Source organism: Pseudophryne corroboree, chromosome 2 (genome assembly GCF_028390025.1).
Source record: "Pseudophryne corroboree isolate aPseCor3 chromosome 2, aPseCor3.hap2, whole genome shotgun sequence".
NCBI lineage: Eukaryota > Metazoa > Chordata > Amphibia > Anura > Myobatrachidae > Pseudophryne > Pseudophryne corroboree.
Window position 1 is genome coordinate 841,005,459 of NC_086445.1, and position 15,274 is coordinate 841,020,732.

Genomic DNA, 15,274 nt, shown 5'->3' on the forward strand with positions numbered 1-15,274 from the left:
CACAGTTGCACCAGCATTGACTGGAGACTGATGACCGTATTGTGTTAACCTAATGGGGAGTCAAATACATTTGATGAATGAGTTTATACAGCATTTCACTATGGGAGATAAACTTAGATAAGGTAACACATGTACACATTATGGTCTCAGTGAGGGTTCTAGACAAATCCAATTTCCATTTTGAAAAAAATAGTACAAGATACACTTTTTTCATGCTATTGCCTCCTGTATCTAAATGGCCTTTATAATATTTTTAATAATGACTAGCAGCACTGCCATAGACCTATGAAATACAACAGCACATATTAGGTATGTTTGTAGTTTTTTAAAATATTTTTTTATATGTTCTGCTTTTCATCAAATTCTCCCTAAGTTTAACGCTCAGTCTGGCGGATACACGGCAGTCGGTTTTATCCATAGACGTCTGCATAATGGGATTTCCAGGGTCATGTACAAAAAGTTAATAAATACAAGTCATTTTCTTAACTGTAGTTGAGTAGGCAATTTCCTTTATATGTTAACCAAAAATGTCTATTATTATCCATTGGAATGTGGCTGCAGTAGAACACACGATCCTGAGCAAGCTTTCTGTGTCTGTTCAATATACTCCTCTTATTGTCCTTAATGAATGTTCTTCTCCAGATGGGTGTTTTACAGAATATGGAAGAAAAATTGTTCCTGAGCATCCAAAACATCATACTCTTCCACTCTGCATGTCGGCATTTTGAAAACCTTAAATTCTATAGATAATCTTAAAAAAGATTAGTAGAAGTGTAAGTGGTGGTTTATGATATTATTTAAGTTTGACATAAAAAGAGTGAATTGAGGTTTTTTTTAATGAACTAGTATGTTGTTACTTTAATATTGTATTTTGTTCCATGTTATTTAATTTTTCCTTTTCTTTTTGGGGTGTGGTATGGAAGGTAGATAGTAACTAGGTTGACAGTGTCTAGGTCAACCACTATTGGTCGACAGTAACTAGGTCGAAAGGGATACTAGGCCGACAGGGTTTCTAGGTCGACATGTTCTAGGTCGACAGGTCAAACGGTCGACATGAGTTTTTTATGGGGGGTTTGTGTCGTTTTCTTCGTAGAGTGACCGCTTCGCTCAGTTATCGCTCCCAATTGTAGTCCACGTGGATTGTTAAGTATAAAACGGTAAAAAAAAAGAAAAAAATTGTGAAAAACTCATGCCGACCTTTTGACCTGTCGACCTAGAACATGTCGACCTAGAGACCCTGTCGACCTAGAGACCCTGTCGACCTAGTTACTGTCGACCAATAGTGGTCAACCTACATAGTGTCGACCTAGTTACTGTCGACCTATAGACCGGATCCCTTCTTTTTGAAAGTCAACATGGAGATTGTCAGCATGCTATAAGCTGCTCAATGCACTGAACCTAAAGAATGTGATTTATTGTTATGATTTATGTGTTAATAGATAGAATTTTCAGCGGGTCTTTAAAAAATATATATAAATATATATATTCGATAGATACATATACTGAACAAACATATTTAAGTTCTCTGTACCCACTCTCACTCAAATTCTCTCTAGGAACTTGGTTCATAGCCCTTACATTTTAAAATATCATGTGAACAGTGTCAGTGTATTTGTGGTAAGTCAAAAATGAAGTGACCAGATGTTTAATTAGCAGTGTAATGTGTATCTGGTACCCCCCAAATCTTACTGCTTTCTACAACCCCTTCCATTTATTAATTTTTTGGAAAGTCATAAAGAATTCAGATCGATGGGTAAATGCATAGTATACAGGTTGAGTTTTCTAAATCCAAAACTTAAATACAGATTTTTTATCAGCGTGACTGAGAAAGTGACACCTTTTCTTTTTGATGATTCAGTGTACACAGATTTTGTTTAAAATGCACAAAATTATTTAAAAATATTATATAAAATTACTTTTAGGCTTTGAGTATAAATAAATGTTGTGTACAGTATATACACAATTTTTGTTTCATGCACAAAATTATTAAAAATATTGTATATTACCTTCAGGCTGTGTGTACAAGGTGTATATGAAACATAAAAGCATGGTGGGGCAGATGTATTAAACCTGGAGAAGTGATAAAGCAGTGGAAAGAAGTGATAATTGGTAGGTGATAACGCATCAGCCAATCATTACAGGTTTGAATAATTACAGGAGCTGATTGGCTGGTTCATTATCACCTTCCACTTATCACTTCTTTATCACATCTCCGGGGTTAATACATCTGCCCCTCTATGTTTAGACTTGGGTTTCATCCCCAAGATATCTCATTATGGTATGCAAATATTCTAAAATACCCAAATATCTCATATTTAAAATACTTCTGGTCCCAAGCATTTTGTATATGGAAGCCTCAACCTGTATAGACATTTAAAAATGGTTACATACAACAAAAAGGGGTGTGCTTTAACTCTTTCCAAATATGAAGGAAATAAATTCATACAGTAAACAGTCAGACATATGGAAAAATTTGGACTGCTATACAAATTGTGGGAACAGCCAATGTTTTACATTTATATTAAGTTAGAGGGTGCACATGTTTTGAAATTAACACGAGCCAACAAAAGAAGGCCCATAGATCTGTATAACTTTTTACTGTACTTGATTCCTTCTCTATATTTGACCAAGGTCTCAATATTTTGTTACCTTTGCATATGGCACAGTTCAGCACTACTGTGTGCTTTGATTACAACTGTATACATAAAGCAGTTTTTGGCATATCCCAGAGTAATGAAAGAAGCAATCTCTGACTAAATAATATATGTAGTCCTCAGTAAGAAAAAAAAAAATAACAAAAGTAAAATGACATGTAGAAACAAATATATAAAAGTGGACATTTAATGTGTGTGTGTGTGATGGGGTGATTCTTTTAAGAGTTCATTTTATGCTACAATCTGTATACAGTTCTAAGCAATAATTCACAGTAATTGTGTTATTTATCTGTAGTGAAACAAATGCAAAATTCTTTACATTCTTCTATCGCTTATATTTCCATCTTCATTGTATTGTTTGGCTCTATAAATGTCTTATCATTCAGTGCTTCCATTTCAGATTTAAGAAAAGGTTCTTTAATGACAGCCGATACTAGAACACACTGAGTTTCTGCAAAAAGTCAGTGTTCACGAAGATTGATGCTGACCGAGGGCTTTTGATGGCCAGACCAAATTTAGGTTATAAGAGCAGCTCCTGATTGCTTGCAGTGTAATCTTTGGGGACATTTCAGTATACTGGGCTACTAGAAGTACAGTATGTGCAGTCTTGTTCAGACATATATACCTTTAAGAGTCAATAGTCTTGTCACTACAGCTCTGCTATCAGGAAGGTACATTTTGTGCTGTGTGCCTTTTTCTTCCCTTACATGTTTATTTTCTAAAATGGAGCTAAAAGCACAATTATGCTGCAATCAATCAGACATTTTCTGTATTTAGTCTGACTTGCACTAGACTGATCAAAGCTTGTATTTGGTTGGTTGCCATTGGTTACAACACATTTTTGCTATTTCCTTCATTTTGTTATTTTGAAAAATGTAAAATTATTTATGTATGAAATGCGTATGTTCCCTTTAGTATTGATTCAACAACATCCAAGACATATGCTGTTAAAATAGTTACCAAATGTTCTTATAATGTAGTGCTTCCTTGCAGGCATGAGTCTGTGCCTGAAACCATGGAAAAACAGTTGCTTACACTAGAACCATGGTTTATTGCAAAATATACTGTATATATTGTACTGTCCATTTCCACATTCTAGAAGCATAGTAGCAGCAATGCATTTTGCTTAAAAAATATACTGGCAGTTGAACATGTGACCTAAAGTGTTCATTAGATGTAGTGATAATTTTACTTTTATTTTGCACTAAATTGACTTTGAAATTAAGATGAATTTCATTAATACAATCATTTTTATTTTTTGTTGCAAACTAAGATTTTACTGAAGTAAAAAAATTTATCCTGAAGTGTAAATTTTAGTTGTTATAAACTACTGGTGAGAAAAGCACACTGGAAGTATATTTTTAATTAAGTCACTAAGCGAGTGTTTCTAATTAAAAAATCTTAAGTATCCCAAATCGCATACTTGAGCATTTCAGTTCAGTCTTATACCAATTGGGTGAGGCAGGCTATAATTTGTTTAGATGCTCCTGAAAGTGAAGGGAATGCAGCAACAGTATATGAACTACCAGTTGTGTGTTTAAAGAAGACAGATCTAGAAAATTCAAGCGTCCTGTTTGTTTAGCGTGTGTCACTGTATTTTGTTTTTGTTTTATATTTTCAAAAGTTACTGATTTGCTTTTAGAATTAGTTGTAGATTTTTTTTTTTTAAGTGTGGTTCCACAAAACCTGTAACATCTCTGGATGAACTAGTGTAATGCAGATGTGCACCTTATCCAAACACGGGAACCTTTTTAATCGACACACTAGTCATTGGATATTGGTTTTGTGTGAAATCATTCCTTCGATAGAACTTTGGGAGTCCACACTTTCTGTCACAATAAGTCACTGTTGTAGAGGAGAACAACAGTCTAATTTATGAGCGTAGATATTTTATTCAATATAAATTACAGATGCATGGATAGGGGATTTTATAATCCATTTACACTGGGATCTATTCACAAACCTTTGTTAGGTTATGCAGGGCATATTAGATCACCTTGTGCACAAACTGATCTACAATACTGACTGATATGCTTTCTTTCATTGTTTGCACTACTACCCTGCTCCATCTGGAAAATGTGATGCATTCAGAAAACTTGATTGTTAATTATTTAACTTTTGCAAGAAGATTGCTTGCCTTGCATCTGCTGCACCATGTAGTACCTATGTTTAAATAAAGGTACACACTTATTACTTGCGTCCTTGTCATCTTATTGCTCCTGTGTCTAAAATTATTGTTAAACCTCAATAAAACTTGGCAACATATATAAGCATAGAACAAGTAGTATAAGTTAGTGTGTACAGTGCACATCTGCAGAAATGGGTTATTATTATTTACTTATTAACAGTTTCTTATATAGCGCAGCAAATTCCATTGTGCTTCACAACTTAACACAATTAGAAGACAAAACTGGGTAAAAACAAACAGTCATAGAGATAGGCGGGCCCTGCTCGCAAGCTTACAATCTATAGGTTATGTGCACTTCATGCCTCTAAATTACGTGCATTTTACAGGGTGAGGTAAAAAACTTTCCAGATTTTAAAGGTTAACAAAAAAAGGCATGGTAAATGCTAATCAAAATTTCTCTTACATCCTAGTGGATACTGGGGAACTGTACTTTAGTACCGTGGGGTATAGATCAGGTCCACTGTAGCCTGGCACTTTAAAACCTTTAGTGTGTGTATGTGTGTGCTGGCTCCTCCCTCTATGCCCCTCCTACCAGACTCAGTTTAGATACATGTGCCCAAGGAGCCGGGTACATTCCTCTGGAGCTCCAGAAAGTTTTTCTTAAATTTTTATTTTAGTTTATTATTTTCAGGTAGTACTGGTTGGCAACCATCTACTTGCCTCATGGGACTTAGAGGGGGGACCGAACATACCTCCTGAGGGTTAATGGTTCGCTATCCCGGCTGACAGCACACTTAGCTCCTGAGGCGCTGTTTCACATACCACACTGTGTGTGCACACGCCAGCAGCACGCCGCCACCCTCTAACAGATGCCGAAGAGACGCAGGTGCGGTGAATGTTAACACCGGGGTCCCGATTAGCGGGTCCCCGGTGACGATTGGCGGCATGTCACGGGCCACGAGCTGCGGTGCCCGCCGCGGACCACACTGGATATACAGGTGTATTATACTCCACATAGGTGCACAGCATCTTTAAAAAGACGTTTGTTTAACAAGGGTAATCTGTAACTTAACGCCAGTATAATCTCATTAGGGACCACGCGCCATTACAGGGGCGGGGCTTCCCAGAGACCGGGACCAGAGGCGGGAAAAGCGCCATTTCCTGCTGCTGCGGATCACAAGGCTGCATACGCGTTGCTCCCCCACGGACCCAGGCTGTTCAGACTCTGTACTGGTACCAGGGGGTTTATAGCGGGGGGGAGCATATCAGCGGTAGCGCCGCTGCTCCAAGGCGTAACAAGTGTAATCTGTATACACAGTGGAGCGCTGCTGTGTTTGTGTGCTGGTCTCCACTATCTCTGTGTCATTCCAAGGGCTCTCTAGGGTCTGTGTGGGGGTGTTAAGTTGGTTTTCACTACATTATCATTGTGTCACACTGTGCAAACATGTCTGCTGACAGAGTTATGTGTACTTGTAATTTTTCTCCTTCTTCTAAGGGTTTTCTCATGTGTGAACAGTGTTCATTATCCTCACAGGGAAACTGTACACAGGCACCTGACTGGTTAGACTCTTTAAGAGCATGATTCATAATGTTAATACAGAACTGGCTGGAGCTAGAAAAGAACGACAGGTGTTAAGACAGTCTGTTGATTGTATGGCTAAGACTGCAGACAACAGGAAGGCTCTTCAGCCCCCTCTGTTAGTTTCACATAAACGCTCACTTCCACAGGTGCTCCAGTCTGATTCTGAGCTTCCTGATTTAGATCAAACAGATGATATGGAGGAGGACAGCTCTCTGTCCCCCGGGGTGGAGGCCCTCATTTATGCTGTGAGGGAGGTTCTCAACATACCTGATACGGAGGCAGAACCAGATGAAGAATTGTATTTTAAAGCAAAACCAAAATCCTCAGCCTTTATTCCTAGCTCATGTTGTATACTTGCGTACAGTGATTCAACATCTAGGCTTACTAGGAGTGTTTCTTCCAATTGCATCTAATTTATTTTTCTAAGGACATCAGTAGTGTCCTGGTGACGTTTTTTTCTTAGATGTGCATCAATAAAGATACTAGGTTTTAATCACAGCCCATTGATCCTAGATACTATTGGATGTCCTGGTGGTATTGTACCTTTCTTATGTATCTTGGGTAATAAATAAAAAGTCTGTACTTTAAGTTAACACCCCCCTTCCCCCCCTCTGTTCTGTTTTCAGAGTGGGGCATAGGAGACCAGGGTAATAAGTGTACTCCTGCAATCCCCGAAATGGTATCGGGTCATTTGATCCCTGTAGGTTCGACCAGTGATCATTCACTTACCTTATTTCAGGGACACTTTCTCTCCATTCTCTCATCCTCTGTCCAATTCTTAGGACGACGGTGGACAGCAGAAGTGGTCAGATGCCAAAGTGCCCCTCTCTGGATCTACATTTTCACTTGATTAAAGTATTTATTATTTTTAAGAAAATGTGTTTTCTTCAACAATATATGGAATAGAGATCAACTCATACTGGCATTTCCAGTTTTCATTATAGGTGTTAATACTATTGGAGTACACACCAGAATAATAACTCTATACAACTGTACAGGCAAAATTGTTGGCGGTTTTTCAATGTTACCTCTTGGTATTGCTACTATATCATAATCTGCACAAGTGTTTAGAGTAACATTGTGAATGTGCACTGTTTGATGTTACCATTTCTCTAAATCCTTTTCATTTGACATGTATATTGCAACAATTAGGTTATACAGAGATATATGCTAGCAGAGAAACTTACATTGCCAATTTTGTCTTCTGTTTTTTGCTTGGTGTTGCTTGAGCAAACTTTGGGAAAACATTTGTTTGCATTTGTACGGGATAATCTTAGACCTTTTTTTTTGGCATATTTCCTGACCCATCAAAAGTAAGATTAATAATTTTTTCAGAGTAATTACTAAATTTGAAGGAAGTGCCAACACCATTATAGATATTCTTATCTTGGGAGACGATAGATGCCTTTTCTGTATTTTAACAGTGGTACTGTACTCTTTTTTTCCTTGACAGGTGATTTATGAAACTGTGTCTTAAGAATTTTTCAAATAATATATACACACCACAGCAAATTCTGCTAAAAAATAATGCTTGGGTTAGGATTGAAATATATATATATATATATATATATTATTATTATTATTATTTTTTTCACCCTCTAACAATTTGTGTTATATGTGGAAGTGACTCATAGCTGATGTATAGGGCTATGATGGTTCTCTTTATGTACCTATCCATATGAATTTTATTTATTTAACATACACTTGACGAAGAACACGTTTTCTATTTAGGTATTTGAATAACGACGAGTCAGTGGCTATTGAGACTTGTTCATATTTTAGTCTTCATTCATAATAAACGCTCAATTTTAAAATGTCTATATTGAAACAAAGTGTGCCCCCCAAAAGAATCTTACTCTTTAGGTTTTTCTACTACCTAGGTAAGAGAAACCTACCACATACAAAACTGTACATTTTGGACTTAGAGGAGCAACACCAACAAAAGTGATACTGTTGAAATATAACAAAATATGCATTCCGTATGGTTGGTTTTCAAAATATGGTATTAATATTTTTCTGAGATACTTACCCATGTAGTTAAGTCCTGTATAGAATCACACCCTCTTCTCCCAACACATAATATTCCAAGCAGACAGCCATATCATGTTACCAATTTTGAATGTAGAAGTTCTATGACACTGGTCAGCAAAATTTTTCAGTGAAACGAGACCTTGTTAAGAGCATGGTGCACCTTTTTCCAGATCACCCTAAGACGAGAATCAGGGCTAGAAGTAAGAGCACCTTGTATGGAGTCAAAAGCATTCACCCGGAGATGATATCCGGATATAGAGAAATAAGTAAACATTTAAAATTTTAAAGATTTCAAATTTAATACCAAAGTTGGACTTAACCGGGATGAGAAATAAATACAAATTACTGCAATGTTACCCTAATGTCATATTGTTCTTTCACCTACAGGTAAACTGAACTACTATTACCATCAGCTGCACAGTGAACTAGGATACTATTGCATAGCGCTGTCTTTAATGCATAAGTAATGTGGATTTACTGAACCCAGCAGACTTTATTGCATTTGTTACATTAGCACAGCTTTGAATAACATAGCTGCTTGCATTAGACAATGTTTAATTATTTTTATCAACAGCCTTAAGCCTGTTTTATTGTTGGAGATTTTGGGAATCTGTGATGGCATCCTCCCCTCTCACTCTTTTTTTTAGATTTTATTGCTCACCTCCGTAGTGGTTGTTCGGCAATGGGATGAGGTTTAAATCAGTTAACTTACAACTTACGAATGTTTGTAGTTCTTATTAGAGGTTAGTAGGCTGTGAGAATTCTAAAGGTGTAGATTTAAAATGTATTACCAAAGCTGGACTTAGCATGGACTTAAACTAGACTCAAACTGAAAATATAAAAAAATATACAAAACTCATACTTCTTTACAACTTCAATTGCATGTACATATTTATCACCCTGAAATTCTCACTCTGTGAATACAATGCAACACATATGCACTAGGGAGCATTTTGTAAGATCAAGATTCTGGGGGTTATTCAGCACAGATTGCAGATTCTGCTAAAAAGCTGAATTTGCAGTCCCTTCTGTAGCTTGCTAGGGGCCGTCCATTGCAGGGCAAAGCCGCCCAGTATGCTAACTTGCGGCCACCAGCTGCTGCCGCAATTTACATTGCGGTTGCAGCAATTGTAAACAACCTCCTGCAGCCGCAGTTAGGCTGCATATGCAGGCGGTCAGCCGCCATTTTTACCCTCGGAGCAGCTGCATATGGTGTCTCGCAGCCACCCTGAAAACACCCCCGTCCAGGATCCTAAAAGATCTTTCTCTAACGTCCTAGTGGATGCTGGGGACTCCGAAAGGACCATGGGGAATAGCGGCTCCGCAGGAGACTGGGCACAAAAGTAAAAAGCTTTAGGACTACCTGGTGTGCACTGGCTCCTCCCCCTATGACCCTCCTCCAAGCCTCAGTTAGATTTTTGTGCCCGAACGAGACGGGTGCAGGCTAAGGGGCTCTCCTGAGCTGCTTAGTGTAAAAGTTTAAAGTAGGTTTTTTATTTTCAGTGAGACCTGCTGGCAACAGGCTCACTGCACCGAGGGACTAAGGGGAGAAGAAGCGAACTCACCTGCGTGCAGAGTGGATTGGGCTTCTTAGGCTACTGGACATTAGCTCCAGAGGGACGATCACAGGCCCAGCCATGGATGGGTCCCGGAGCCGCGCCGCCGGCCCCCTTACAGAGCCAGAAGAGTGAAGAGGTCCGGAAAATCGGCGGCAGAAGACGTCCTGTCTTCAATAAGGTAGCGCACAGCACCGCAGCTGTGCGCCATTGCTCTCAGCACACTTCACACTCCGGTCACTGAGGGTGCAGGGCGCTGGGGGGGGGGCGCCCTGAGACGCAATAAAAAACCTTTTTTTTGGCAAAAAATACATCACATATAGCTCCTGGGCTATATGGATGCATTTAACCCCTGCCAAATTTTCCATTAAAAAGCGGGAGAAAGGCCGCCGTGAAGGGGGCGGAGCCTATCTCCTCAGCACACTGGCGCCATTTTTTCCTCACAGCTCCGTTGGAGGAAGGCTCCCTGACTCTCCCCTGCAGTCCTGCACTACAGAAACAGGGTAAAACAAGAGAGGGGGGGCACTAAATTGGCATATTAATATATACAGCAGCTATATTAGGGAAAAACACTTATATAAGGTTATCCCTGTATATAAATAGCGCTCTGGTGTGTGCTGGCAAACTCTCCCTCTGTCTCCCCAAAGGGCTAGTGGGGTCCTGTCCTCTATCAGAGCATTCCCTGTGTGTGCTGTGTCGGTACGCTGTGTCGACATGTATGAGGAGGAAAATGGTGTGGAGGTGGAGCAATTGCCTGTGTTAGTGATGTCACCCCCTAGGGAGTCGACACCTGACTGGATGGTCTTATGGAAAGAATTACGTGATAGTGTCGGCACTTTACAAAAGACTGTTGACGACATGAGACAGCCGGCAAATCAGTTAATACCTGTACAGGCGTCTCAAACACCGTCAGGGGCTATAAAACGCCCGTTACCTCAGGTCGATACAGACACTGACACGGACACTGACTCCAGTGTCGACGGTGAGGAAACAAACGTATTTTCCAGTAGGGCCACACGTTACATGATCACGGCAATGAAGGAGGTTTTGAACATTTCTGATACTACAAGTACCACAAAAAAGGGTATTATGTGGGGTGTGAAAAAACTACCCGTAGTTTTTCCTGAATCAGATGAATTAAATGAGGTGTGTGGTGAAGCGTGGGTTTCCCCCGATAAAAAACTGCTAATTTCTAAAAAATTATTGGCATTATACCCTTTCCCGCCAGAGGTTAGGGCGCGTTGGGAAACACCCCCTAGAGTGGATAAGGCGCTCACACGCTTATCAAAACAAGTGGCGTTACCGTCTCCTGAAACGGCCGCCCTCAAGGAACCAGCTGATAGGAAGTTGGAAAATATCCTAAAAAGTATATACACACATACTGGTATTATACTGCGACCAGCAATCGCCTCAGCCTGGATGTGCAGTGCTGGGGTGGCTTGGTCGGATTCCCTGACTGAAAATATTGATACCCTGGACAGGGACAATATATTATTGACTATAGAGCATTTAAAGGATGCATTTCTATATATGCGTGATGCACAGAGGGATATTTACACTCTGGCATCAAGAGTAAGTGCGATGTCCATTTCTGCCAGAAGAGGGTTATGGACGCGACAGTGGTCAGGTGATGCGGATTCCAAACGGCATATGGAAGTATTGCCGTATAAAGGGGAGGAGTTATTTGGGGTCGGTCTATCGGACCTGGTGGCCACGGCAACGGCTGGGAAATCCACCTTTTTACCCCAAGTCACCTCACAGCAGAAAAAGATACCGTCTTTTCAGGCTCAGTCCTTTCGTCCCCATAAGGGCAAGCGGGCAAAAGGCCACTCATATCTGCCCCGGGGCAGAGGAAGGGGAAAAAGACTGCAGCAGACAGCCTCTTCCCACGAACAGAAGCCCTCCCCCGCTTCTGCCAAGTCCTCAGCATGACGCTGGGGCCTTACAAGCGGACTCAGGCAAGACGGTGGGGGCCCGTCTCAAGAATTTCAGCGCGCAGTGGGCTCACTCGCAAGTGGACCCCTGGATCCTGCAGGTAGTATCTCAGGGGTACAAATTGGAATTCGAGACGTCTCCCCCTCGCCGGTTCCTGAAGTCTGCTTTACCAACGTCTCCCCCCGAAAGGGAGGCGGTATTGGAAGCCATTCACAAGCTGTATTCCCAGCAAGTGATAATCAAGGTACCCTTCCTACAACAGGGAAAGGGGTATTATTCCACGCTGTTTGTGGTACCGAAGCCGGACGGCTCGGTGAGACCCATTTTAAATCTGAAATCCTTGAACACTTACATAAAAAGGTTCAAGTTCAAGATGGAGTCACTCAGAGCAGTGATAGCGAACCTGGAAGAAGGGGACTATATGGTGTCTCTGGACATCAAGGATGCTTACCTCCATGTCCCAATTTGCCCTTCTCACCAAGGGTACCTCAGGTTTGTGGTACAGAACTGTCACTATCAGTTTCAGACGCTGCCGTTTGGATTGTCCACGGCACCCCGGGTCTTTACCAAGGTAATGGCCGAAATGATGATTCTTCTTCGAAGAAAAGGCGTCTTAATTATCCCTTACTTGGACGATCTCCTGATAAGGGCAAGGTCCAGAGAACAGTTAGAGGTCGGAGTAGCACTATCTCAAGTAGTACTACGACAGCACGGATGGATTCTAAATATTCCAAAATCGCAGCTGATTCCGACGACACGTGTGCTGTTCCTAGGAATGATTCTGGACACAGTACAGAAAAAGGTGTTTCTCCCGGAAGAGAAAGCCAGGGAGTTATCCGACCTAGTCAGGAACCTCCTAAGACCAGGCCAAATTACATCAATACACAAGGGTCCTGGGAAAGATGGTGGCTTCTTACGAAGCGATTCCATTCGGCAGATTCCACGCAAGAACTTTTCAGTGGGATCTGCTGGACAAATGGTCCGGATCGCATCTTCAAATGCATCAGCGGATAACCCTGTCTCCAAGGACAAGGGTGTCTCTCCTGTGGTGGTTACAGAGTGCTCATCTCCTAGAGGGCCGCAGATTCGGCATTCAGGATTGGGTCCTGGTGACCACGGATGCCAGCCTGAGGGGCTGGGGAGCAGTCACACAGGGAAGAAATTTCCAGGGCTTGTGGTCAAGCATGGAAACGTCACTTCACATAAATATCCTGGAACTCAGGGCCATTTACAATGCCCTAAGTCAGGCAAGACCTCTGCTTCAGGGTCAGCCGGTGTTGATCCAGTCGGACAACATCACGGCAGTCGCCCACGTAAACAGACAGGGCGGCACAAGAAGCAGGAGGGCAATGACGGAAGTGGCAAGGATTCTTCGCTGGGCGGAAAATCATGTGATAGCACTGTCAGCAGTGTTCATTCCGGGAGTGGACAACTGGGAAGCAGACTTCCTCAGCAGACACGATCTTCACCCGGAGGAGTGGGGACTTCACCCAGAAGTCTTCCACATGATTGTGAACCGTTGGGAAAAACCAAAGGTGGACATGATGGCGTCCCGCCTCAACAAAAAACTGGACAGATATTGCGCCAGGTCAAGGGACCCTCAGGCAATAGCTGTGGACGCTCTGGTAACACCGTGGGTGTACCAGTCAGTGTATGTGTTCCCTCCTCTTCCTCTCATACCAAAAGTACTGAGAATCATAAGAAGGAGAGGAGTAAAGACTATACTCGTGGCTCCGGATTGGCCAAGAAGGACTTGGTACCCGGAAATTCAAGAGATGCTCACGGAAGACCCGTGGCCTCTACCTCTAAGAAAGGACCTGCTCCAGCAGGGACCATGTCTGTTCCAAGACTTACCGCGGCTGCGTTTGACGGCATGGCGGTTGAACGCCGGATCCTGAAGGAAAAAGGCATTCCGGATGAAGTCATCCCTACCCTGATCAAAGCCAGGAAGGATGTGACCGTACAACATTATCACCGTATTTGGCGAAAATATGTTGCGTGGTGCGAGGCCAGGAAGGCCCCTACAGAGGAATTTCAACTGGGTCGATTCCTGCATTTCCTGCAAACAGGACTGTCTATGGGCCTAAAATTAGGGTCCATTAAGGTTCAAATTTCGGCCCTGTCAATATTCTTCCAAAAAGAACTAGCTTCTGTTCCTGAAGTTCAGACGTTTGTCAAGGGAGTACTGCATATACAGCCTCCTTTTGTGCCTCCAGTGGCACCTTGGGATCTCAATGTAGTTTTGGGGTTCCTAAAATCACATTGGTTTGAACCACTCACCACTGTGGACTTAAAATATCTCACATGGAAAGTGGTAATGCTGTTAGCCCTGGCTTCAGCCAGGCGTGTTTCAGAATTGGCGGCTTTATCCTATAAAAGCCCTTACCTAATTTTTCATACGGACAGGGCAGAATTGAGGACTCGTCCTCAATTTCTCCCTAAGGTGGTTTCAGCATTTCACTTAAACCAGCCTATTGTGGTGCCTGCGGCTACTAGGGACTTGGAGGATTCCAAGTTACTGGACGTAGTCAGGGCCCTGAAAATATATGTTTCCAGGACGGCTGGAGTCAGAAAATCTGACTCGCTGTTTATCCTGTATGCACCCAACAAGTTGGGTGCTCCTGCTTCTAAGCAGACTATTGCTCGTTGGATTTGTAGTACAATTCAGCTTGCACATTCTGCGGCAGGCCTGCCACAGCCAAAATCTGTAAAAGCCCATTCCACAAGGAAAGTGGGCTCATCTTGGGCGGCTGCCCGAGGGGTCTCGGCTTTACAACTTTGCCGAGCAGCTACTTGGTCAGGGGCAAACACATTTGCTAAATTCTACAAATTTGATACCCTGGCTGAGGAGGACCTGGAGTTCTCTCATTCGGTGCTGCAGAGTCATCCGCACTCTCCCGCCCGTTTGGGAGCTTTGGTATAATCCCCATGGTCCTTTCGGAGTCCCCAGCATCCACTAGGACGTTAGAGAAAATAAGAATTTACTTACCGATAATTCTATTTCTCATAGTCCGTAGTGGATGCTGGGCGCCCATCCCAAGTGCGGATTGTCTGCATTACTTAGTTATTGTTACAAAAATCGGGTTATTGTTGTTGTGAGCCATCTTTTCAGAGGCTCCTTCTGTTATCATGCTGTTAACTGGGTTCAGATCACAAGTTGTACGGTGTGATTGGTGTGGCTGGTAAGAGTCTTACCCGGGATTCAAAATCCTTCCTTATTGTGTACGCTCGTCCGGGCACAGTATCCTAACTGAGGCTTGGAGGAGGGTCATAGGGGGAGGAGCCAGTGCACACCAGGTAGTCCTAAAGCTTTTTACTTTTGTGCCCAGTCTCCTGTGGAGCCGCTATTCCCCATGGTCCTTTCGGAGTCCCCAGCATCCACTACGGA

At 42.0% G+C, this 15,274-nt stretch overlaps 1 protein-coding gene across 1 annotated transcript in view; it reads left to right on the forward strand.

Annotated features, from left to right (window-relative positions):
• Positions 1-4,845, forward strand: part of SMS (spermine synthase) — a 376,994-nt gene extending 372,149 nt beyond the window's left edge. Inside the window, exon 11 of the mRNA XM_063955770.1 lies at positions 643-4,845. Within this exon, the coding sequence (XP_063811840.1) occupies positions 643-682 (40 nt within the window). The 3' untranslated portion in view covers positions 683-4,845. The remainder of the gene's footprint in view (positions 1-642) is intronic.
• Positions 4,846-15,274: the final 10,429 nt, after the last annotated feature.